This window comes from Equus przewalskii, chromosome 5 (assembly GCF_037783145.1).
Source record: "Equus przewalskii isolate Varuska chromosome 5, EquPr2, whole genome shotgun sequence".
Classification (NCBI taxonomy): domain Eukaryota; kingdom Metazoa; phylum Chordata; class Mammalia; order Perissodactyla; family Equidae; genus Equus; species Equus przewalskii.
The window spans coordinates 30546033-30573936 of NC_091835.1; the positions used below are offsets into that span (position 1 = coordinate 30546033).

Consider the following 27904-nt stretch of genomic DNA (forward strand, 5'->3'; position numbering starts at 1 on the left):
ACTTCTGGTTCAGTGCACTTTGCACTAACCCTTATTGCCTCTTTATTCATTAAACAGGGTGATGATAAGAGAAAGGAACAAGTGAGGGCCAAATTAGAGCTTGGGACATGCCACACACAAAAACTATCTGTTATGTAGGATAAATCCTGCTGTGCATATTTCTCTAGGAAAATATGTTTCATTGAAAACATCCAGGAAGGTGCAGCCAAGGAGAACAACAACTGCATACAAAAGTCAGCGGGAGGCCATCTGGCTCTCATGACTTCACCTTCAGCCGTATCTTGGATGACTGCCTCTATCGTCAATAAGTTGGTTTATCAAACTTCTCAGTAGGAGATAACAGAACAAGGGCCAAACACCCCAAGAACTCATTACAAGCAAACTAAGTATCATCTGTTATAGATGTGCCACACAGATTCCAAAAGCGCTTTGCAGCGCAGCAGTGGTTAAGCAGTGTAGACAGAAGTATAAAAACGTCTACTTTGAAACACTATCTATAGACTCTGGCAATCACCTCTCTGGTTTAGTTTTGGGGTGTGCCAAGGTTTTGTTTCTTTTCCACTAAAGTTAATTTTTCATTTGATTATAACTTTTGAAAACAGAGATGTGGTCCTTTTGTTGAATAAAAATGAAAATCAAGCTGAAATTCAGAGACGTAGATATTTCCTGAACTTCCAGGACAATATAATCATGTACTACTATACTATCAAAAATTTTTCAAGAGGAAAAAACTACAATAACAAAAAAGACAAACACAAATGCATTATTTTAAGAATTACTGCTATGAACTACTCAAGTATCTAGAGATTTTCTTTGGTCATACCATTGGATGTGGTTATTTCCTGGGGGCTTCAGTGTTCCTTCAGAATTTCTTTACTTGTTGTCTACTGACCCCATCTGGCAAAATTATAGAGGAAGTTATAGAGGCTAAAGCTTCTGCCAAGTCAACTTTTTTATTTTACGTAAGGAAAAATTTTAAGAGAAGTAAGAAAATAGAAGGTCAGGGCAAAAGAATCTAAGGATTCTTAGCTTTATCCTTCTATAACACATAGGATGAGAGGGCAAACAGGTAATTAAGAAAAAGCGATGCCATTGGCTTATAGTGATTTTAAATTATAAATTTCAGCTACTCCTCACTCTCACTTCATACCACATATAGAATCTCAATATTTATGCTGCCGTATTATTTTTAAAGTTTTCCATGTTCTTTTTCACATATACTGAACATGACTCCATCAAAGGGATATCTTTTATGGCTATCAGTAATCTAAAAGAAAGACTTCATGCTGCAGCCTTTTCCTTGTTATTCTTGAAGATGCTTGTTAGTATTTGATCTTTTATTAAAAGAGTTTTACTAAAACTCTGAGATCTTTTTTTGTTTAATACAAAGAGGAAGTAATTATTTCAAAATTGTATCCAGCATAACTAAATGAATAAGATTTTAAATAGTACAAGGTAATTTAAAATTTTAAGTACAGAGTTACTAAAAGTAGAGAAATATCAGTTTAAAACCATATAAATCAGCCTTGAGATTACAGGTTTTAGTTGTCTGCCATTCTTACTATCAACATTCAGAATCTGATTCTGCTAAAGGGGGTACAAATTACGAGGAGAAATTGAAGGAGTTTTAAAAAGACATTGAGAGTTTCATTTTATTCACCATCAGACTTATTCCATATTTGTGAAGGTGGCTACAACATTAACACAGAGGTTCAAATCTTCTTTTGAACACTGATTCTCTGAGACATTTGAGTTTTTAAATTTGCTCTTATTTGAACATATCTGGGTAACTTCCATTAATAAGTGGACTGAAATGCAGAATAATATTGGGTTGCCATTACTACAGACTATACTATTCCTTTAACTTGAAACCATTTCATACATCTTTCTAAGATCAAAAGATGGAGAAGTCTAAACACAGAGATTTCTGCTATGGCAGGGTACAGCCATTTAACTTCTTCTTTCAACAAGCCAGAGATGGCAGAATTCTCTTTGAAGTGGCAGCCCTGTTGGCCTTTGAAGTCCCTTGTCAATTGCAGAATGGCTCTGCTGGGGTTTGTTTTGTAGCCAGCTGTCACCATGAAAGCAGACATGACGTATTTCCAGCAGTCTCACTTAAGGGCCTGTCAAGTGACTGATTTCATAACCAGTCACCATAACAAAGGAGATTCAAACTCATTGACATTAGAGCAAGAGTCTACAATGAAACTTACTAGGTTCCTCTCGACAGAGCTTGATTTAAATACTGAAATGATTATACAATGGCAAAGAGAAAATGATCGTGAATTTAACTGTCACATCTCCTCAGATCCCTGAATTACTAAAATTGTATTTTCCACATGTTTATCAATAAAATGTTTCATAATAACATCTTACTTTTTAAAAATGAAATATCTTTGAACAACAGTATCTTCAGTCTTCACATTGACGAAAAATGATGACTTCTGCAGAAATCAGTAAACTGCTTTAAAAGTATAGTTTTTAAATTGCTAACTTACAACTGGACTTTCTTATAAGACTGAATGATTCTATATAGTTCTGAGAAACATGTTTGTATTTGTAATATTTTTAGATGGCTCAGCTACTCATCTCAAAAATCCCCATCACAACTGATACAGAAATCAGTTTAAGACTTATAAGGGATAAGTAAAGAAAAAGAATTTAAGAAATGTTAAGAAACTTCTATAAATTATAAATGTAGCCCATTATAGCACTAAATAAAAAGAAACAATCTTAATAATACTATAAATCTATTTTTAAGGCAGGGAGAGAGAAGACAAATTTTGAAAAACCTGATGTCAAATTTACCAATGATGATCAGAAGTATTAGTCCTAGTGGAAGGAAATAAAGTAGGATCAAAAAGATTTTCTTAGTAATTTGATCACATTTTACATCTGTTCTGCAGAATGTTTTAAATTTTTACATGTTTTTATGAGAACGGCTTACTGCTGTTTCAGAGTTACAGATGAGACGCTACACAAGACTGTGAGCTGGCTCCCACTACCTGAAGTTCAACAACAGCGGAGCTGGAGTGCTGAACGCTAATCCTGTGAGACATAAGAAGTCCTCTACCTCCCAGTGAAGTAGAAGTCAGGGACAATGACGATTTCTAAATTTTATTTTTCCATTTTAGCTACCATGCTTTAAAATCAAGCACTAAAGGAAGTAAGTTACTTTCAAACAAATAACATCTATTGTAATTCTTTAAATCTACGATTCTGAAATTTTGAGTTTTTTGTGTCAGATGGCAAAGTGCTTCACCAAATCCGGTGGAAGGGAGTTACAACAAAGAACAAAAATGTAGTAATTCAAAATATATTTTTGGTAGCTACTGCAAAAATCATGAAATTACCATTAAACCTTAAATTGTTTAGTAAATAAGTAAAGTGATGCTGCTGTGATTAGGGGTGCAAGTATTCAGGAGGTAAGAATAAAATTTCATTCATTTATTCAATTATTCATTCATTCACTCAATATATTCACTGAATATCATTATATACCAGACATGCTGGTAGGTGTTAAGGATACAACAGTAAACAAGACACAGCCCGGGGCCTCAAGGAGCTTTTTGTTCTCTCAGAGAAGACAGAGACAGTCTCTTAAAGTGATGGACAATAATTAAGTAATAATAACACAGTGTTGTTTTACGACAAACAGTACAAGGTGCTGCTGAAAAACACAGGAAAGACATGTAACTCAGACTTGGAAGGTCAGAGAAGGTATTTTGGAAGGAGAAATAGGACTTCTCCAGACTAAAGAATAGAGTTAAGATGAAGACACTGCCTCATACAGAAGGAACATGTAATGTAATAAATGCAAACCATTCTTTGTTCTTCCGAAAAAGGACACAAATGAGCACTGATGCTCTTTTTCTGTCCAGGAAACATTAAATATATCTAAGATTTATTGCTTAAATTATTAAATAATACTATTAAGAAAGTATTTATCATGGTGACTGGTAATTAATAGGTAATCAATAAATGTCAGTATCTCAAGCCTTGTAAGATGCTATGTACTTCCTACGTGTCATATTTCTAGTAACAAGCCAGGCACATATTTATAGAGTCATCCAAATCTTAGTTCAGAGAAATATAGAAAGTAACAGGTACTTTCTCAATTTACGTGCATTTGAGATTAACTGGAAGAAACCTGCATATTGTGAATGGCTAACACAAAGTTAAAGTAAAAAGAGAAAAGCCAACCATGTGTTATCTCTGAAGTTTATATTTTTAGCTCAGAGCACTCTTCTGAGCTCAATCCATATATCCAACTGTCTACTTGCAATCTTCATGAGAAGAGGACACAGGCATCTCAAATTTAACATACACAGAGCTAAATTCCTACCTTAAAGCCCTCCTCCTCCAGTTTTCCCCACAGTTAATAAACACCACTATCCACCTAGATCCTCATGGCAGAAAATGTGGGGATCATCCTTGTCAAATCCCTTTCCTCTTCCACATGCAACCCATCAGCAAATCCTGTTGACTCTCTCCAAATACATCTCTCCATCTCCAGCGCCGACACCCGACCACGCCCCTACATCATGTGGTATCTCCCTAAGGAGTATTCCCCCGTCTACCCTTGCTCTCCCTCTACTTATTCTTCATATCACTGCCAGGATAATCTTTCTAAAATGTAAAATGAATTTTTACCACTCTTTTGCTTACAATGACTGACAGGCTAACCATCATGATTAAGATAAAATCTAAAATCGTTTGCAAGACCATCCTACATAATCTGGTTTCTGCCTACCTCTGTAGTTTCACATCATACCATCTGTTCTTTCACTTATTTATTTATTCATTTATTTATTCACTCATTTATTTATTCACTCACTCGTCTAACTATCCATTTAGCCACCAACTCACTTCTACTCAGTATTCCCCACTAACTCTGGTTTTCTTTTGGTTCCCTGACTATATCACACTCTTCCCATTATTGGGGTGGGTGTCCACACATGTGGTTCCCACTGAAGTAAACTTCTTGCCATTCTGAATCTCACTAATTCCTACTTGCTTTTCACCTCTCAATTTAAATATCACTATCTTAGCAATGCTTCCCTGACCATTCATTCTAAATAAGGTCCCCTTGTTATACTTGCATAAAATACTATGCTTTTAATTACTTGCCTATATCACACTTTTAAAGAATGTTTATATCTGTGATCACCTGATTAATCTCCCTAATAACATATAAGCACCATAAGGAAAGGGACCATATTTGTTTGGTTCAGTAAAATATTCCTACTTTCTAGCACATAGTAGGCTCTCAACAAACATTAATTGAATAAATAGAGTAATGTAATACCTTTGAAGCCATTAAACTCTTAATGCTGGGGTCACATATTCTCACAATGGACAGATGCCTCTTTCTCACTTCTGTAACTATTCTACTCCTCCTTCCTACATAAGCTCCATCACTCATGCTATAAACTTATGTGTCTAGTATTACATAAATATGGGGTAACACATGTACAATTATGACATCTCTTGAAAGTGACCTAGTCTTTCACTAACCTAGTCTTTTACCATTCTTTCTTTTTTTCTTCCCCCCCACTGGAAAATAGTGTTTATTGGGATCCCACCAGCTGCACAATATGCACCTGTCATTAATCTCCTTCTTCCTTTGCAATTCGGTCTTTCTTAAGTGATCCCATGAATGCTTTCTTCTCCTCCACTGTCTAGAAGCGGCCATGGCCAAACTTGGAGGTGGTATGGATGAACTTGAGGTCAACCTTCTCCAGGGCCCACCACTTTGTCTGCACCAGCAAGGACATGCAAAGGGTGAGCACTCGCTTCTTGGTTCCCACCACCCAGCCTTTCGGCATGAGAAAGTCATTGGTCACTTCACCAAAGCGGACAAAGCCACCCAAAGGGTTGATACTCTTGTCAGACAGATCACAATCAGTGGAGGCACTGTTCTTGATCAGTTTGCCATCTTGATGAGGTAGCCCTGGCCAATCTTGGAGATCTTCTTGTTGATCTTGGTGCAGTGATGGTAGCCTTTCTGCCCAGCCCGTGCCACAGAGAAAGCCACTCAGACAGAATGCCATGCCCCAATACAGGCAACCTTGCACAGCCGTTGGTGGGTCTTGCAGGGCAGCTTCTTGGTGTGCCCGCAGCTAGTGACCCCTTTGTAGCCTTTGCCTTTGGTCACCCCGATGGCATCGACCATCTCATACTGCCCAAAAACTTGGTTCACAGGAAACTGCTGCTCCAGCCTCCCATGGGGCTGGTCCAATTTCTCAGCCACAGTGCCTCTATTCACTTTGATTTCCTTGAGATAGGGCTTCTTCTGGCGCAGAGGAAGCAGGAGCATCTGGGTGTGGGCGATGACACAGATGACCTGGCAGTACTTCTTCATGCTGTTGAAGTCCTTCTCCAGTTGCTTCCAGTCACTTGCAGTATTTGGTGAAGGCCTTCTTCTTAGGCTTATGCCACTTCTTGCAGAAGTGCCTTTTGCACTCATGGCAGTTATGCTCAACAAAGATGGCTTTGAAGGTATGGAGGCCCCGAGGCGTTTCAGCGTAGCCCACAATGCCCACAACGACCATGGGTGGCCTCTCCACAATGGTCACAGCCTCCACAATTTCCTTTTTGTTCACCTTGGATCCTGGCCTATGGATCTCACACACAATGCGGCTCATGCTGGCCTTGTAGCCTAGGAAGGCTGTGAGGTGGACAGGCTTGGAAGAGTCATCCTCGGGGGAGCTCTTCACCTTCCCATGGTGCCGGCTGCTGCATTTCCGAGGCAAGAAGCCCAGGGACCCGTGCTTGGGAGCAGAGAACTTCCTGTGAGACATCCCACCGTCGAAGGCTGCTGGTAGAGCACCATTATTTCTTAAAGGAAAAATTACTTTGGACAAACATGTTTTTAGACCACAGATGTTTTTCCAAAAACAAAATGAAAAAAAGGCCAACTACATCAGAAAAGTGCTTGTACTTGTATAGTTCAGTACTACAACTGTGTCAGGCTCAGGAGAATAAACTAAATAGTAGCTGCTAAGTATGCATATGTATACATAGGTATCCATTCATCCAACACATTATAGAGTTCAGCTGCCCAATTCAGTAGCCACTAGCCAGACACGGCCATTTAAATTTAATTAAAATGAAATAAATGTGAAAACTCAGCTCTTCAGGTGCTCTAGGCACATTTTAGTACTCAAGAGAAATGTCTGGCGAGGGGCTATCACACTGGACAGAAGAGTTATAAAACATTTCCATTGTTCTAAAGTTCTCTTAAACAGTGCTGCTATAAAGACCACAGAGGCTTCAGTAACCAATGAGCACTTGTGAAGAAAAATGTACACTCATAGAATTCACATTACATCAAAAGAAAAAAGTAACTTCTGATTGGAACTCAAACCCTTTTCCTAGGGAATGAAATTTACCTACCACATCTGAGCTCTAGGAGCATGCACTACTACTGAAATAATCAGTCTTCTCGGTATTGTCAGTACACAGAAAATGTGTGTGTGTGCATCTGTGTGTTTAAGAGAAAAAAGTCAAATATTTAAACAGATATTTCCAATTCCAATCTAAAATTATGAGGATCAAACACTTAAAAAAAATTTTTAACCCTAAATTTTCTGTATCTTCTTACTTCTAGGAATAAGGTCTAAGCATTATGGTTCTAAAATCCATATTACAGTATGTTTTTGTGTATTTAGACACTTATTATTATAAACATACCTCTTGGAGTTGCTTTTGCTGCATCTCATAAGTTTGGTGTATGCTATTTTCATTTTTGTCTAGAAATATTACCTAATTTTTCTTTCTTTTCTTTTTCTTTTTTCGGTGAGGAAGATTGTCCCTGAGCTAACATCTGTTCCCAATCTTCCTCTTTTTGCTTGAGGGAGATTGTCCCTGAGCTAACATCTGTGCCAATGTTCCTCTATTTTGTATGCGGGACGCTGCCACAGCATGGCTTGCTTAAAAGTAAACTGGAAAATAGGAGTGGTAGTAACAACACAAGTATCAGTATTAGCTAACATTTATTGAGTGATTACTATATGTCAGATTCTAAGAGCTTTATACATATAATCTCTCTTTAACGTGGCAAATAAAACAAATATCTTTTGACAGTTCAGGGAACTGACACAGAAATAATTTGCCTGAGATCACAATTTGCAAGTGATGGAACCATAATTCCAACCGAGACTTTTAACTCCAGAACCCACTTTCGTAGCCACTATGTAATAAAGCTTCCCTAAAGTTCTGGAGTGGCCTTCTCGAACTAGAGAATTGAGTATAAAATTTCTGTACCCAACCTATCACTTCTGCCTTTATTGGACTCGATTCTCCTAACACTCAGTATGCTTTCAGCTTTGTAGGACAAGAGTGTTTTCTCAGATGAGATGAAAAAGCCTGAGGGAAAACTGGTGTGAGAGTAGGAATCAAGAATTCTGGATTTGGATGGTTTCAGGTTGAGATGTCAATGAAATAGGAAAGATATGAAGTAGATTTAGTTTGGATCTTGGAAGAGAGAACTGGGCTGAAAATACAAATTTGATGTCGTAATAATTCTACTAATGATAATATAGCTAATACTTCTTTAGCACAATTTCTTTGTTCTTTTCCTCAAACAAGTTTTTCCCTCAGGCTTTCTCCTCTCAAAAAATGGAACTACCATCCTCTCAGTTGTCCACCCAGAAATTAGAGGATCATCTTTGTTTGCTCTTTCATCCTTACCCCTAACATGCGTTCACCAAATCTTTTTAGCTCTATTTCCAAAAGATATTCTAAATCCATGTACTTTTCTCCATCTCCACTCCCACTATGTAATTTACTCAGCCATTGCCTAATCTGTCCAAGCTCTTCCTAGACCAGGAGTCTTTACACGATTTTGCTAGTATACCTTCTAAAAGAGTTTATATAACTATGATTTTAACTTGATATCTAATTTTTTTACATTGTAAGTTTAAAGAGTTGTAAAAGATGTAATTTCTTAGATTTTTTTTAAAAAGCATCACTTTTTTAAAAGAGAAAGTATCCAATGAAATACAAATACCATGGTGACTTAATATCCATTACCATCTATTTAAAAACTATAAAGACAAAAGGTTCCTTAATTAAAATTTTTACATTTGCCTTTTTCTCTTTTTTGTGTGTGTGAGGAAGATTGGCCTTGAGCTAACATCTGTTGCCAATTTTGCTCTTTTTGCTTGAGGAAGATTGCTGTGGAGCTAACATCTCTGCCAATCTTTCTCTATTTTATGTGGGACACCTCCACAGTGTGGCTTGACAAGCAGTGCTAGGTCCACACCCGGGATCTGAACCTGCGAACCCCAGGCCACCAAAACAGAGCGTGTGAGCTTAACCACTATGCCACCAGACCAGCCACAACACTTGCCTTTTTCTTCTTGACTAGTGTTTCCATTCCATTTCTCCCTAAAATTTCATACTAATTAAGTTTATTTTATGCTAGACTGTTTGTATGGATGCTCTTGTATTTTCTGCAACAAAAATATGTAAATAAATTTAAATTTGAAATTTACAAAATTTCCTGTGGTCATAACTCTGTTAAAAAGTTCTTTCTGATTGAGTTATCATTATAATTACTAGTAACATAAAATCAACCAAACCTAATATAAATATTAGATATTTTGAAAGACTATTAAATGTGAAGAGTAAAATCTTATTAAAAATATATCTTATCGGGGCTGGCCCCGTGGCTGAGTGGTTAAGTTCGTGTGCTCTGCTGCAGGCGGCCCAGTGTTTCATTGGTTCGAATCCTGGGCACGGACATGGCACTGCTCATCGAACCACGCTGAGGCAGCGTCCCACATGCCGCAACTGGAAGGACCCACAACGAGGAATATACAACTGTGTACCGGGGGGCTTTGGGGAGAAAAAGGAAAAAATTAAAAAATCTTTAAAAATATATATATATCTTATCATTACATGTATATATCTTAATGAGATTAATGGAAGTTTTATTTTTATTAGTTTAGATAACCCTTGATCAATATTACTTATTGCTAGAAAGACCCAGGGTTTAGCATCAATTCTATGGTATGTTTCATTTTCATAGGCATAAGCACTAACAAACCTTTACATAAAGAAATGAACAGGAATGGAAGGAGTTTTGTCACAGTAATATAACTCAATTTTTTACACTCCTTCAGAATCATATGCCCCAAATCACATATTAGGCTATCACAAAAAATCACTTATAATTATCTATCAGCTGGCAACTTAATCAGGCTGCCTTTCAATTCTGTTCAAAACAAAGAATTGTAAACAATCTGACTCTTCTCATCCATTTCCTCAACAACAGTATTTGGAACTATGCCTTTGTTATTGTTCGAGAGGCTTTTTTCCTCCCCAGAGGAATACAGAATAGTAAGATTCAGGAGAGGTGTGTATATCATCAAATGAGGAATGCAAAACTGTGAAAGGGGAAGTGGAAAAAGAATCTGCACATCTTAGGTGCCTTCTCAGGCATATCAATTTGAGGGGAAAGCATGTTTAGAAGCTGAGGAGCTGTGCCCACGTTCCCTCTGGGAAAATGCTCATGCATCCAGGTGTATGTGCACCTCAGTTTGAAGACCTCTGGCTTCAGCTACTCTAATATCCATCTCATCTTCTTCCTTACACTCTTAGCCCTAGTGAATCCATTTTCCAACTAGCAGCCAGAATAATCTTTTTTTTTTTTTAATTTTTCTTTTCTGCTTTATTTCCCAAACCCCCCTGGTACATAGTTGTATATCTTGGTTGCAGGTCCTTCTAGTTGTGGGATGTGGGACACCACCTCAACGTGGCCTGACGAGTGGTGCCATGTCCGCGCCCAGGATCCACACCCTGGGCCGCTGCAGCAGAGCGCGCGAACTTAACCACTCAGCCACGGAGCTGGACCCCAGAATAATCTTTTAAAAACACAAATCAGAGGGTGTCATGCACTGCTTAAACCTCTTTAATGGCTTCCAACACTTTAAAAAAACACACACACTTCTTGCCACTGCTTACATAAGGCCCTGATCCCTTGTATTGCTCCCACACACATCCCGCTCTTTGCCACCTTACCGCCATCACAGTGTTGATTCCTCCCCACTCTTTACATGGCAGGCTTCTCATCCTCCAGGGCCCAGGTTAAATGTTACTTTCTCAGAGAACCTTCTCTGAGCACTCAACCCAAAATAGGTTCTAACCTCTCCAACCTCTACCAGATTATTGTCTGTAGCAGAAAACCTGTTCTTATCCTTTATAGTACTTTGTGATAACTTGTAATTAAATGTTATTTGTCGGTTGGTGTCTGTGTCCCCCTGTGAACTCTAAGTTCTCTTAGGGGAGAGACCACAGCTGCTTTGTTCATCATGATACATTACCCAGGACTACCGCAGCACCATTGGATACTCAATAAAGATCTGCTGAATGAATGAATGAGCAAGCAAACTCATGAATAAATATTGTTCTCTGCTTAAAATGCTTTACTAATTCTCCACTGCCTTGAATATAAAATCAAAATTCTGGAATATAACATAAGACTAAACATGCTTCAGCATGATCTGATTGTGTGCACTTCCCTCTCCCTTCCTCCCATAGATCTTGCCATTCGTATCTATCCTGAACTGTAGCTACTGACCACTAGTATTTAAAGTTCTTTGGATGCTTCCAGCTTGTACCTATGCTGGATCCTCTACATGTAATACATTCAATATCCTTCCACCTCTGCTTTGTCTAACTCTTTTTAAGACTCAGTACATGCATTAGCCATCTCCTCCAGAAAGCCTTCTATGGAGCTCTCCAATCCAGATTGCATGCCTGTACTTCCTTTAATATTCTTAAAGTTCTCTATTGAGATCACTACCATGGTACTTATCAAATTGAACCATAATTATAGGTTCATTCTTCAGTCTTTCCCAATAAACTACGCACTTCCTGAGGCAAAGGCTATATCTACTGCCTTTTTATTTCCAGTGTTTAGTGTAGCATCTAGAAAAATACAAGGTATTCAACAAATGTTTGTAGAAAAGGTAGCTAAGTAGAAGTATCATTATTTCATTTTCTGAGCATTACTGTCATTGAATTAAAAAATGATGGAAATATAGCATAAATTATTCACATCAGTACAGGATTATGTTTATAAAACCAAAGAATAAACTGTCCACTCTGGGGATAGCTGAAAGTAAGATGGCAGTTGGAAGGACTGGGGAGTACGATCACAGTTCCAGCATGACACATCATCTTCCACAGGCTACCCAGCCACCAGCGCTGCTGCCAGAGTGCTACCTGTTCTCTTCGAAAAAGTACTGCTGTGTAACTGACTGGGGAGATTTGCAGTCAATAGAGGATTTAATAAATCTTTAAGAATAAAAAAAATAGGACACTCAGTGGCGGCCACTGCACAGACTGAACTCCATTCATTCATGTGTCTAGCTCTGCTCCCTCTGCAACCACGTCTGACGAACCAGATACGGGTGAGATTGAGAAATTCGATTAAGCCAAAAATGAAAAAAATACATACGCAAGAGGAAACTCCACTGCCTTCAAAAGAAACAATTGAGAAGGAGAAGTAGGTGAATCATAATAACGTGTGCGCCACTAATATGCATTGTACAGTCCACAGTCAGTGCCTTCTCACTTTACTTCTTTTAGCTATTTAACTTTGTGAGAGGCAAAAAGGTGGGACCAAGTTTAAATGACTGTGCTGCCCATTTTCACATCAAAGAATCAAGAACTAGTGAAAATAAAGGTCATCCCTGCGTCTCCCATCTGTCTGGCTGGCTGAGAAGGAAAAGAACTTGCATGTTGAAGTAGGAAGCTAGGTGGGACAACAGTGATACCCAGAGTAAAAACCAAGCTGGCCCAAGGTGTTCTGCAGGCTGTAAAACGCAGTTTAATCAAGAGTATCATTTTTTTGTTCAAATTATTTTAATTACTGGAATGCACTATTTTTAATATGTAAATGAAAAGTTTTAAAACCTAAATTAAAAAAAGAATAAAAAACATGTAGTCCTTAAAAATGCTCATTAATCTATAACTATCTAGCAAATCATAGGTAAAATGTTATGATCGTCTAGGTCAAGAATTTATACTTAACATACAAGCCAAACAATGGCAATTTGAAAAAAATGAGTATCACTATTAAAAATTAGCTTTAAAAAAATCATAACTCATGCAAATGTTAGTTATATTGAAAGGATATATCTTTATCAATGTTCAAAACATAAAAAATATTTATTAGGAATAGATATAAATCCAGCTTATTGAGCCACAAGAAAAAGTCTTATATGTTAGAGGCATTTTTTAAACCTTTAGTTAGCAATCTATTTGCAAATGGTTCCTTCAAAAAATAAATTTACTCTCAAAGAAAACCAGTGAAGGTATTAAAATAATCTTTTCAAGTGCAAAAAAAAGCATTCCAAAAATCTTCAGGTCACAGTAGCACTGCTGAACCAAGGATACTGCTCCCCACCTCCTGACAGTTGTGAATTATTTCAGAGAATAAATTCTAGTCTATGCTCATTTTAAGAAAATGGCTCTCACAGTCAACAAAGCACAACACCTGCCAAAACTAAGAAGAGAGGTTTCAGAAGAAGAAAATCCATGTAGAAAGGAACAAAGCAAAAGTAAAGAACCCCTGGAGTTTTCCCCATAAGATTATTCACATTTATCTCTCTATTTGCCAACACAGGTTAGAGGACACCTTCCTTCACTGGATCATTACAAACTTCTCTGAATTTGGGGCTTGGGCTCAGTACAGAGCAGCATGTATTAGGAATGAAGATACTGTAAGGGGATTCGGTAAGAATATGGCAAAGGCATCCAAAAATCTTTTCCTTTTTCTTTTCAGTTTTTCCCTGCTTAAACTTTAAAAGATTCTGTATTTTATTTTAATGAGATATGGTTGCCAAACAATTTTACTTTGCTCTTTGAGATATCAAGAGATGCAGACATCCTCCTTGTATCAGAGGGAGTCATTTCTTCTGAGAGGCGAAACTCGGGCAAGAGACAGATAATTTTTGGACCTGAGAGAGATAATAAGAATAGTGTCCCTAGCCAAAAAAATCTTCACCCATTTAATATATTTCAAAGAAATATTTGTAGATTATCTTGGTGCATACAATTAATACATATATAAGTAAAATTAACATGGGGGCTAGGAGACAGAAAAAGACAAAAATAAGAAAAGAACAGAAGATGAGAGCAGGGGGACAGTGGATGAAGGTTACACAGCCTCAGAACTACAAACATAAAGCAGTTTCTTCATACCTTCAACCACTTAAAGCCCAAATGACTGGTCTCATGCAATGTTTCACTCAACAGCTTCAGATAGGCAGTGAGTAGCAGAATGGTGGAAAAAAGATAAACAGGAAAGAGGGAAAGAAAAAAGCATGCAATTAGAAGCAAATTATATTTATCCATTTTGGAAGACAGTTTCACAGCTTCTTAAAGGGTTAACTATAGTCTTACCACACAAGCCAGTAAGCACACTCCCAAATATTTACCTAAATGAGTTGAAAATTTATTTTCATACAAAAACCTGTAGATGAATGTTTATAGAACCTTTATTCATAATTGCCAAAGACATAATTGCCAAAATGTTCTTCAATAGGTGAAGGAATAAACAAATTATGGCACATCCACAGAATGGAATATTATTCAGAGATAAAACAAAACAAGATCTCAAGCCACAAAAAGACATGGAAGGACCTTGCATATGGAGGCTAAACGAAAGAGGCCAGTCTAAAACGGTTACATGCTACATGATTCCAGCTATATGACATTCTGGCAAAGGCAAAACTATAGAGACAGAAAAAAGATCAGGGACTGGGGAGATGGGGGAGGGAAGAACAGACAGAGCACAGGGGAGTTTTAGGGCTATGAAACTATTCTGTATGATACTGTAATGACGGATACTTGACATTATATACTCGGCAAAACATACAAAACTGTACAACATGAAGAATGAACCAAAATGTAAACTATGAAGTAGTTTATAATGCACCGATATTGGCTCATCAATTTTAACAAATGTATCACACCAATACAAGATGTTAATAATAGGGAAAACTGAGGTAGAGGAAGGAGTATACGAGAACTCGCTATACTTTCTGCTCAACTTTTCTGTAAACTAAAAAACGTCCATAATACGTCAATGAACAAATGAATGAAGCTACAAAAAAAAGCAAATTATAACCAGTTCACACAATAGCTTAAAAAGAGCACATAAAAGCAGCCATATTGACGTGATCTATTATTAACTGCCAAAATTTCTACACAATCTCGGACATGTAAGACTTGTCACTAAATAATGATCCTAAAGCAGAAAGAAATCTTTACCAAAAAAAAAAAAAATAGGAAACAGTTTGAAAATAAAGGAAACAATGTAAAAAAAAGGTAGGAATCAAGATAAAACACATCCCTCGTCACCCTGGAACAATGGCCGTCACCTTCCCTTCTCTGCAGCTCTCCACTACCCACTGCTCGACCTAACTGTACGTTAGGAAATACTCAAACAGAAAGCAGACTAAGGCATATATCTAAGAACAGGGCACTGAAAGATACTCATTCTGTGAAAAGATCAATTTTCCATCAGCTTTGCTAATAAATGTCAGTTTGTCTTTCTTTCTACAATCGACTCTAAAGAAACCAGACCCTCACATCTAACAGTTTTAAAGGGACCCCTCATGGTGCATACTACAATACGTCTGCTTTGGAAATGTACCCGTCTTCCTTGTGATGCAACCATCTTAACTCACAAGAGCAATGACGGTCTGATCAAGGGCTTCCCCAAAAGATTCACGTTACCCTCTCACGGAACTCTCTTTACCTGTTTAGCATTTATACTTCTCCAACAAAGAAACAGAAAAGAAACAATCCCTGAAAAAATTAAATATCACGAATCTGTGTGCAGTAGATTCAAAACCTCAAATCACACTCTCAAAATGGGAAATGAGATTAGCGCCTTCATTTGTCAAAATTATTTCTTCCATCACATCTCTCATCTTTAGTTATTCTTCCTAATAAAAAGTTAAAAGCAAGAGTATGGGGATCTAAAAAGATGTAGAAAAATATACAAACAAACAGCATCAGCCGATGCTCAACCTCAAGGTTGAGACACGCTGATCCGGGACTCTCAAGTGTCATGATATCTATGTCCCCCATACTTGCTATTATCTTGTTAAAACTTTAACTGCTCATTTGAACAGGCAGGGTATAAAATAAATAAACTATTTGCTATTTAAAATTAACATCTTTGACTCAGAAATTTTTGTGTTTTCCCATTCCATTTAAAAGCAGGCTTATGCCCAGTCTCATCACAAACAGACAAGTTCCATTTCATCTCATCAGATGTGAGTGTATACTACATAAATATATATGAAATCAGTTCCAAATTATTAATGCAGAGACCCCTGCATTAACAAGAGTCAATTCTTATGTTTCTATATTTCAATTGTTATTTAAGTCTAAATACTTACACGTGATGAAGTGCTTTTGAGACCCTATAAACATTCATTATGTATAGTTTACCTAAACTATACTGGTTAGGTTTTACCTTTTGCTTAACCAGCAGCATTGCCAGTAACTGTATAAAATTGCAGACCTGTTTTTCAGCATTGGTCCTGGCTGATTCCTCTTGTGCTAGCACCATTTCTCGCTCTGCAGTTATCTGTACACTTTCTCTTAGTGCTTCTTCCAGCTCTTCAATCCTGTCATCCTTCTTACGGAGACTGTCCTGGAAAACGATGGAAGACTAGGTGAAGTAGACTAATAAGTCAACCCAACGAGAGCCTATTTATCAAGAAATGGCTATTTGCTTACTAAATGTTCCTCCCTTCAGAAGTAAACCCAGGCCAAGAAAGATGTCTTCACAGAGGAAAGAATGAAACAAGGGAAGAAAGAAGTAAAGGAGGTCGAAGAAGCATATTATTAGGAGCAAACGGTCAAGTTAGTTAAGCAAGAGAAACTTGTGATCAACTTGTTCTCCGTAAGAGAGAGAATAAAATTGTTTGTGTTAGGCAGCATAGGTAGCAAGGGCTTGATTATTTAAAAGCACAAAGCTGTTTCTGAACTACTCTCTAAACTGGGCTTAAAGCCAGCTTTGATGAAGCCTAAGTAATAAGACTCAAGACCAAAACACTCTCTTTCCTTGCAAAGTTAAGCCTAGATGAAAAAGTTAAGTAAATAACATGATCTTTCAAATTATAATCCTCAGATAGACATGCGTTGACAAAGTAATTTTTTAAAAAATGAACAAGGATATTTTCCTAGTGAATTCAAGAAAGCAAAGTTTTCTCTTAACCTCACACGAGAAAACTAAAAATGATAACTGGATCTAAGTGACTAAAGATGGCTAAGGATGAGTAATTTAGCTGGCTAACCAAAACCTACCAGCCCTGATATTCTACACAAGTTTAAAAAGTAACTTTGGGGGAGATGAATATGGATTTCTATCAGAAAGACAAACAAAATCCTACAGGACTTTAAGATTCTATAAGATAGGAGATCTTGAAATATGAGGGATAAATGAAGCAGTGTTTCAGTAGGATGAAGAACTGGATTCACCAGGTTATTAGAAGCTTTTCCTCTTTGAATTCTTATAGAATCAGGAGATAAAGAATAAAGTGCTACTTTTTTATTAATATATGAAACAAAAGAAGAAGATTTGCTAAATCATTCCCCAACTTTCAGAATACTCATATAAGGAAAAGATACCAAAGGATTTTGTCTTTTATCTATGCAAATCTCATTTAATTATATAGTAGTTCACTTTTGTAAGTGCAAGCTACAAGGAAGTCCTTTTTGATGACTTTATCTTCAGGAATCTAGAACTTGAAATCCGCCAAAGGCAAGTCAGATTTTTCTCTCAACTTTGAAGGAACGGCATCTATTACTTAACATTCTTCCTAATAAAAAGTTGATTAAATCTTTTGCTCTCTTTTTTTTCTTAATTTAAAAAAATGAGATTTAGGAAAAAAGAATATTCACATTTCAGTGATATATGTTATGTTTACTTTTTTTTAGATGTTTTCATTCTTCTTGGAGACAGTGTTACAAAATACTCTAATTTAGTCCCATAAGTAAGGTTCCGTTTTATGCAGGGGAGTTTAGCTATATCAAAAAATGCTCTTTGTTAAAATCTTACTGTTTCCAGTTTGCTTGCCATGAACAGCAGAGCACAGTAAGGGTTTCTAAAATGATGCCAGGCAGAGAGACAAGGAATGATGCCAGTAAAAACAAAGGTCAAGGTAGTTTATTTTGAGTCAAAGAAAATGAAATGTAACGGAAGGATTATGGAGAAAGGGATGGATGCTATGTATGATCAGTTAGTTCAGTCCTCGCAAATCCTCTAATAAATAACTATATTTCTAGTAACATGGGACTCTGAATAACAGATTGCTGTAAGCAAAAAGAAACACCAATTATCAACTTGTTGTGAATAACTCAGTATTATGTTTTTATCCAGTCTTTTATATCCTTCACCCAAACTGTCTTTTGGAGGAGATCTCCTGAGAGGCTTCTGTTATCCTAACCTAAAGTGAGGCTGAAAAAGTTATTCCAAACAACTTCTCAGGAACCAATTTCAAGCAAACAGGTTAACCGGCACTTCAGCATGGGCTGAAAAACAGCTTTGTAGCTTCATCAGTAAGACATTTTTCAGAAAGAGGATGATTAGTAATTTGTCGTAATACAGATGATTAGTGCAGGTTCTCTTTTTTTGTGTGAGGAAAACTGGTCCTGAGCTAACATCTGTTGCCAATCTTCCTCTTTTTGCTTGAGGAAGATTGTCCTTGAGTTAACATTTGTGTCAATCTACCTCTATTTCATATGTGGGATGGCGCCAAGCATGGACTGATGAGCAGTGTGTAGGTCTATGCCCGGGATCCGAACCCACGAGCCCCAGGCCACTGAAGCAAAGTGTGTGAACTTAACCACTACACCACCGGGCCAGCCTCTCAGTGCAGGTTTTCATACTGAAGGTTTCCTCGAAACAAGTGGTAAAGCCAGAGTCTACCAGATGACATCAGTATGCAAGACCATTTACTTAAGCAAAGTTCTCTCGACATAATGGCAAAGCCTGGTTCAAGATCTTTCTCTACAATAAGGACAAAGAACAAAAGCCAAGCGAAACCACAAATAAAAAGAAAAGGAGTGGACTGTTAAATAATATTTATGAGATACTATAAGTTGCATAACATTCAATGTAAAACTAACTATGGAACCATCTGCTCTAAGGAAACTATGTTGAACCAGGATAGTAACAGTAGAACAGAAACAGCAAATGCCCTCAAAACCTTCATCAACAAAGTCCTTAACTACTTAATCCACCTAGTGAGCAAAATTTGGCCCCAGTTTTATTTTGGGAATCTTAAGAGATATCTGCCAAGGTAAACCAAGTAAGTTTCCTTTGTACCGAACTACACCTTGAATCTATTTCATTTAACAAAATATTGAACCAATGCCAGAAATAAACAGAACCTTTCAGTTCTACAAACACTGGAGCCCTAAACACACTGCTAGGTCATATTTATAATTATTCTTTCTTGTCGTCACTCTTTCATGAAGATTAAATGCATTCTTCTGTACTTAGATTATAATATGAGTACTCTATTTTTTCTAAATTTTAGAACACTAGAGAAAAGATCTTAAAAAGTTCTATTAGAAACACAAAAAAATGATTACCCACAAAGAATAAAAAATTGGAAGGCAACAGAATTTTTAATGGCAACACAGGAAACCAGAAGCAAATTGCGGTAATGCCTTCAAGACTCTGAGGGAAAGGTGATTTCTGATCTATAATTCTAGATCCAAAACTATCCATCAAATGTGAGGGTAGACTGCAAGGTCTGAAAAAATTCACCCCACATTACATACTCTTTCGGAAAGCTACTAGGGATGTACTCTATCAAGTGGAAGAAGTAAACCTAGAAAGAGGAAGACATGGGATCCAGAAAAAAGGGGATCTAGCACAAGCAAGTGGTAAAGGGAACCTTGAGGGTGACAGCAAGCCTGGAAAATAAGTACAGTTTGGAGCAGAGGATAGAAACCTGAGGAAAGACGTTTCCAAGAACAAAAGGGGATGTATGGATTACCTGATGTTATTCAATAAGGGAGAATGTATTTCACAACAGAAACACTATTGGGAGAAACGTCACAGTTTGAGAAAGGAATTTGGGAAGAAACTGGTGATATGTATACAAATAACTAATAAAACAAACAAAAACCTCAAAGCAATTATTACCACCAGGCAAAACTGTAAGTAAATAAAGGAAATGTAATCCTAATATTATGTGCCTTAGACACAGTAATGTAAAACTTGATATGACTACTGGAAAGATATGAAGAGAGAAGAGTATATGCGGTGGCTTGTGTAAAAAAGCTAATTGCTCATCATTCATGATAAGAAGTCAATAGATAACCAATGTTCAAATAAGAAAAATAATAAAATAACAATAAAAGAATATTATTTGGAAAGGAGGAAGTAAACAGCAGAAGAAACAACAAAAAGAGGTGAAAGTGGTTGTCTCAGGAGAGGAGGAATCAAGGTTAGACACGAATGAGGTATAGGGTTATTATTATTTATTATAAGCCAGGTAATATTATTTTACTTTGTTTATGATATAAATACACATTGTTCTGAAAAAATCAAAATAAAATTTAAAACCATATTAAAAGAATAACAATCTGCAAATAAACTAATAAGAATATAAAGAGAACCTTGGGAAATAGTTATAAATGTGACTATTTCAGATACTAATATTTTAAACATATCGGTTAACTATTTATTGTGGAAAGAGAAAAGTAGACTAGGCAAATATATCGCAAGACAGAGCTAATGACAAAACAAAGTTTAAGGGAAAAAAATATGAATTTTAAGTCATTGTACTCTTCGGTTTTTTATTCAAAAGTCCTGTGAATTTCTTCATGCCAATACTTCGCAAGACTGAGTCAAAATTATGATGAGAAATTCCTTTCCACTCTTTAGGTAACTAAGGGATACTCAAAATAAGAACATTTTTTAAAGATTTTAAAAATTTTTTTCCTTTTTCTCCCCAAAGCCCCCAGGTACATAGTTGTATATTCTTTGTTGTGGGTCCTTCTAGTTGTGGCATGTGGGACACCGCCTCAGCGTGGCTCGATGAGCGGTGCCATGTCCACGCCCAGGATTCAAACCGGCGAAACACTGGGGCCGCCTGCAGTGGAGCTCATGAACTTAACCATTCGGCCATGGGGCCAGCCCCAATAAGAACATTTTTTAAAGGGACAATATATTGTAATAAGTTCTGCTATAATTCTGAAGATTCTAAAGATACTTAAAAAAAAATCCCAATAGCAGATGTCTGAGACAGCACCAAGCCAAGAGCTCTCAAAATTTTCCCCCATCCGCTTTTCTGTGCAAAATAGTTTCCCTTTTTTTCCCCCAAACTTATTAAAATACTAGTGGGTAGATTTTGGTGATAAGAGTTTGACACACAATTCTACTGATAAAACCGTTCATCTACACTATACTTCAAGGTGTATTTTGGTTTGAAGGAATAGAAAAATCTTTAATCTGTTCAATGCCTGAACTTTGAGCAGAAGTATCAGTTATCAGGAGGTTCTCTGAATACGTGTAAACCAATGAAATGTCAGCTGGCAAATTACTGGAATTTAGAAACTGTGAAACACAACTTGAGATACTTCTGCTCTCAGGCCAAGGCTCAAGGAAGTAAGATGCGCTGAAACCCCTCGGAAGTGGTTCTCAGTGGCTCAAATAGCGACAGTGATTATACCAGGTACAGCCTAAAGCCCTGAATATGCTTTTTACATTCTTAACTATACTTTCTCTTTCAAAAAGTCCACATTCACCAGTCTTCAAGATAAATCATGAGGCAGTCATGCCATTCTGAATCTGTGATCCTAGAGAAATGGATAGAGAACCTCTGAAATCCCTAGTACCTTCTATCCCTAGGATATTCCAAAGGTTTGAAGGATCTGAGGCATTCAGAAAGCAGAAGGATGACTTACTGCAACTAAATGTAGACAGAGATTAAAGTTAAAGTGTAACAGAGGTATAACATGCCACACTAAAGTTTGAGAAAAACCATTCCTATTGTTTACATGCATTATTGATTTGCAGCTGGCTTGGAATCAAAGTCTTAAGTTCTTCAGCTAAATACATTATTTTTGCTGTCCAATATGGAAACCACTAGCCACATGTGGCCACTGAACACTTAAAATGTGGCTGGTTTAAACTGAAATATGCTGTAATTAAACAATAAATGTCAAAGACCTAGTACCAAAAAAAGAGAAGAATGTGAAATATTTCATTATCTTCACACTGACCATATGCTGAAATGGGAATATTTTGGATATCTCAGATTAAATAAAATACATTATTAAAATTAATGTTATCTGTTTTCTTTTAGTTTTTTTAATGAAGCTATTAGAAAATTCAAAATTATACATGTGCTCACATTACATTTCAACTGGAAAACATGACAATAGCCAGAACAGTTTTTACATTTGAAATGTATTTATAAAAGGCTACACAACACATGACATTTTATATAAATTCATAACTCTTTTCTTAACTGATAGCCTATTAGCACACAAATATGACTTAAACACGTGAGAATCCTTATGGCAAATACTGCCAAAAGCTCTAACAATACTCAGCAGTGTTACCATGGTCATGATTATACCATGTTATCAATATCACTATGGTGATAACACTAATAAAACAAATTCAAATAGCACTTACTCTTCTGACAACAGAGAAAATTAAACTGCGGACTAAAAGAAAAGAAATTCAGGCATATAGCAGACCATTTTAATACCTAGCATATAAACTATATGTATTAGTTGTTTCTTGTAACATAAAAAGTTACCTCAAAATTTGGCAGCTTAAAATAACAGTGAACATTTTTTTATCTCATACAGTTTCTATGGGTTAGGAACTCAAAAGTGGCTTAGTCAAACAGTCTGGGTCCAGGGTCTATCATGGGATTATACTTTAGACATCAGGCAGAATTCAGTCCTCTGCTTCCACTTACATGACTGGCAAGTTTCTGATAGCTGCTGTCAAGGGGCATCCGTTCGTCTCCCCAGTGCTGCTTGAGTGTCATTACAACATGAGGCCTGGCTTTCCTCAGAGCAAGTGATCCAACAGAGCAAGGCAGAAGTATCAACGTCTTTTATGATCTAGCTTCAGAAGTCATCACTTGTGTTGTTCACACAGACTAATCCTGACACAGAGTGGCAGAGGACTACAGAAGGGCATGAATACCAGACGGTAACAATGATTTAGGGCCACCTTGGAAGATGGTTATCACAGTACCCTAGGGTGCAGTTCCAGTACAAGAAAACTGGATTATCAATAAAGCAATGAATAATTAAAGCAGTGATTATCAAAACTGCTTCTGAGAGAAAATTATCTGTTAGGATAACAGAGCTTATTGTACAAAGACACAGCTTTTAACTATAGTAAAATAGAAATCAGGGGAGTGACATCAGCATCATGGTGGTGTCAGCTCTCCCCTGGAATATACAATGAAAAGGACATTTATATACCAAGAGAAGACATTTACACAACACAAAACACATCTTAAGAGACCCAAACAGCCATAGGTCTGAAGGTGGAGGTGCTGGACTCCCCAGAGGAAGTGGAAGGAGGTAAAGGGAATCTTCTCTCCACCCCACAAGGCAGTGGCCCTGAGACTGCATGCAGCTCTGAAGGGAAAGGGGGAAGGGATAGGCCTCTGCAGGAAAACCATCACTCTCCAAGTCACCTCACAGCTCAGGGAAAAGCCTCACACAGAGGTAACTAAGCTATTGCAGGAGTGTCTGCATCAAGCTAGAACTCCAGCAGAGCATATAGCAAGGGCGAAGCAAGAACGCCCTCAGGATTGCACAGGGGAAAGAAAGCGTCCCTCCCCGCTGCCCACTGCTGCAGTTCAGTCAGTCAGCCAGACTACCACACAGATGGAAAAGCAGCCAGGGGCTGGAGTGAGCAAGCCTCAGATGGCAGTGGCCTCAGAATACACAACTCTTAACCCACAACCAGAGGCAGCAAATGGAAGCTGCCATCAGATACTATCCCTATGCGGACGCAAACATCCACACTGTAAAGAGTATGAAAAAATATATTAAATCTCCAGATCAGAAGGAAAATGACAAGTACCCAGAAATCAATACTGAAGGCACAGAAATACAAAACCTAAATGACAGAGAATTCGAATAGCCATTACAAAAAAACTAAAAAACTTACAGGAAAATAGAGATGATTCAACAAAACCAGGAACTTCTTCACAAAAGAGACTGAAACTATAAAGAAGAACCAATCAGAAATGTTAGAGATGAATGGATGAGATAAAGAAAAATCGGGACTGCCTGAATACAGAGCTGATATTATGGAGGAACATATCAGCAGTCTTGAGGACAGAAATAGAGGAAAGCTTCAGATGGAGGAGGAGACAGAACTAAGACTAAAAAGAAATGAAGAAATTCTCCAAGAAATATCTGATTCAATTAGGAAATGCAACATAAGGACTATAGGTACTCCAGAGGGAGAAGAGAAGGAGAATGGAGCAGAAAGCTTATCGAAAGAAATAATAGTGGGGAACTTCCAAAACCTCAAGATGGGGCTGGAAATACAAGTGAAAGAAGCCAACAGTTCTCCTAACTATCAACATAAAAAGACCTTCTCCAAGGCTTATAATAGTAAAGCTGGCAAAAGTCAAGGACAAATAAAAAGTGTTAAGGGCAGCAAGGCAGAAGAAAATAACTTACAAAGGAACCCCTATCAGGTTTTCAGTAGATTTCTCAGCAGAAACCTTACAGGTTAGGACACAGTGGAACGATATATTCAAAATTCTGAAAGACAAAAACTTTCAGCCAAGAGAACTCTATCCAGTGAAAATACCCTTCAGATATGATGGAGAAATAAAAACTTTCACATGGGGGCTGGCCCAGTGGTTGAGTGGTTAGGTTTGCATGCTCTGCTTCAGCAGCCCAGGGTTTCGTCGGTTCAAATCCTGTGCGCGGACATGGCACCGCTCATCAAGCCATGCTGAGGCAGCATCACACATGCCACAACTGGAGGGACCCACAGCTAAAAACACGCAACTATGTACAAGGGGACTTTGGGAAGAAAAAGAACAAAAAAATTTCCCAGATAAACAAAAGCAAGGGAGTTCATCACCACAAGAGCCCCCCACCCACAAGAAATCCTCAAGAAGGCCCTCATACCTGAAAAAGAAAAGAACGGGGTTACAAAGCCCTGAGCGTGGGGATAAATAGGTAACAAGGAAACAGTGGAATTAAATGAAAAGCCAGACCAGGTGGACTTTATCAGTATTTATAGAACATTCCATCCAAAAACAGTAGAAAATATCTTCTCAAGTTTGCATGGAACATTCTCAAAGATAGACCATATGTTGGGGAAAAAAGGTAAGCCCCAATAAATTTAAGAAGATTGAAATCATATCAAGCTATATCTAGTTTCATAGCATTTCCAACCATAATGCTATGAAACTAGAAATCAACTACAAGAAAAAAGCTGGGAAAGGGATAAAGATGTGGAGACTAAACAACATGCTACTGAACAACCAATGGATCACTGAAGAATTAAAGAGAAATCAAGAAATATCTGGAGACAAATGAAAATGAAAACACACCATACCAACTCATATGGGATGAAGCAAAAGCCGTCCAAAGAGGGAAATTCTTAGCAATACAGGCCCACCTTAACAAACAAGAAAACTCACAAATACGCAATCTTAAACTACAACTAATAGAATTACAAAAAGAAGAACAAACAAAGCCCAAAGTCATCAGGAGAAGGGAAATAATAAAAATTAGAGCAGAAATAGATGAAATTGAAACAAAAAAGACAGTAGAAAGGATCAATGAAAGAAAGAGCTGGTTCTTTGAGAAGGTAAACAAAATTGACAAACCCTTAGCCAGACTCACTAAGAAAAAAGGAAAGAATTCTCAAGTAAAAAAAATTACAAATGAAAGAGGAGAAATTACAACAGATACCACAGTAATACAAAGTATTATAAGAGAATACTATGAAAAATTATATGGCAACAAATTGGACAAGGTAGAAGAAATGGATAAATTCTTAGACTCTTACAACTTCCCAAAATTGAATCAAGAAGAAATAGAGAATCTGAACAGACCAGTAACAAGTACAGAGATCAAACAGTAGTCAAAACCCCTCCAAAAATCAAAGTCCAGGACCAGATGGCTTCTCAGGAGAATTCTACGAAACATTCAAAGAAGATGTATTACCTATCCTTCTCAAACCATTCCAAAAAATTGAAGAAGATGGAACACTTTCTAACACATTCTACGAGGCCAACATCACCTTGATACAAAGCCTGACAAGGACGACACAAAGGAGGAAAATTACAGGCCACTATCCTGATGAACACACATGCAAAAATTCTCAACAAAGTATTGGCAAACCAAATACAGCAATACAATAAAAAGATCATATACCATGATCAAGTAGGATATATACCAGGGACACAGGGATGGTTCAACATCCATGAATCAATCAATGTGATACACCACATTAACAAAATGAGGAATAAAAACCACGTGATCAGTTCCATAGACACAGACAGAGCATGTGACAAGATCTAAAATCCAATTATGGTAAAAACTCTCAAGAAAATGAGCATAGAAGGAAAGTACCTCAACATAATAAAGGCCATATACGACAAATCCACAGCCAACATCATACTCATAGTGAAAAAGTGAAAGCCACCCCTCTGAAAACAGGAACAAGACAAGGGTGCCCACTATCACCAATCTTATTCAACATAGTACTGGAGGTTTCGGTCAGAGCAATTAGGCAAGAAAAAGAAATAAAAGGAATCCAAATAGGCAGTGCAAAAGTGAAAGTCTTGCTGTTTGCAGATGACATGATTTTATATATAGAAAACCCTAAGGAATCCATTGGAAAATCACTAGAAAAATCAATAACTACAGCAAAGTTGCAGGGTACAAAATCAACTTACAAAAAACAGTTGCATTTCTATACTCTAATAATGAACTAACAGAAAGAGAACTCAAGAATGCAATCCCATTTACAATTGCAACAAGAAGAATAAAATATCTAGGAATAAATTTAACCAAGAAAGTGAAAAACTTATACAATGAAAACCATAAGACATTACCGAAAGAAACAGATGATGATATAAAGAGATGGAAAGAGATTCCACACACATGGATTGGAAGAATAAACATAGTTAAAATGTCCATACTACCTAAAGCAATCTACAGATTCAATACAATCCCAATCAGAACCCCAAAGACATTTTTCACAGAAATAGAACAAAGAATCCTAAAATTCATATGGGGCAACAAAAGACCTTGAATAGCTAAGGTAATCCTGAAAAAAAAAGAACAAAGCTGGAGGCATCCCGATCCCTGACTTCAAATATACTATAAATCTATAGTAATCAAACAGCATGATACTGGTACAAAACAGACACACAGACCAATGGAACAGAATTGAAACCCCAGAAACAAAACCACACATCTACAAACAGCTAATCTTTGACAGAGGAGCTAAGAACATACAATGGAGGAGAGTCTCTTCGATAAATGGTGTTGGGAAAACTGAACAACAACATGCAAAAGAATGAAAGCAGACTATTATCTTTGGCCACACATAAAAAATTAACTCAAAATGGATCAAAGACTTGAATGTAAGACCTGAAACCATGAAATTCCTAGAAGAAAATATAGGCAGTGCACTCTTTCACACTGGTCTTAGAAGGATCTTTTTGAATACCACATCTACTTAGACAAGAGAAACAAAAGAAAAAATAAACAAGAGAGACTTCATCAGACTAAAGAGCTTCTGCAAGGCAAAGGGAACCAAGATCAGAACAAAAAGACAACACAACTGGGAGAAAATATTTGCAAATCATATATCTGACAAAGGGTTAATCTCCAG

At 37.1% G+C, this 27904-nt stretch overlaps 1 protein-coding gene and 1 pseudogene across 22 annotated transcripts in view; both read right to left on the bottom strand.

Moving 5' to 3' along the window:
* Positions 1–27904, bottom strand: part of ERC1 (ELKS/RAB6-interacting/CAST family member 1) — a 516642-nt gene that overhangs the window by 250987 nt on the left and 237751 nt on the right. For 17 of the 22 annotated variants that reach the window (XR_011540234.1, XR_011540233.1, XR_011540232.1 and 14 more), the window contains one exon: positions 16553–16684. The exons of the other annotated variants lie outside the window; for them this stretch is intronic. Coding sequence is in view for 13 of the 17 variants with exons in the window: in XM_070620439.1 (XP_070476540.1) it covers positions 16553–16684 (132 nt within the window). In the remaining 4 variants the exon portion in view is untranslated. The remainder of the gene's footprint in view (positions 1–16552; positions 16685–27904) is intronic. 22 annotated transcript variants of the gene reach the window in all.
* LOC103555810 (large ribosomal subunit protein uL3-like) lies at positions 5555–6899 on the bottom strand (annotated as a pseudogene).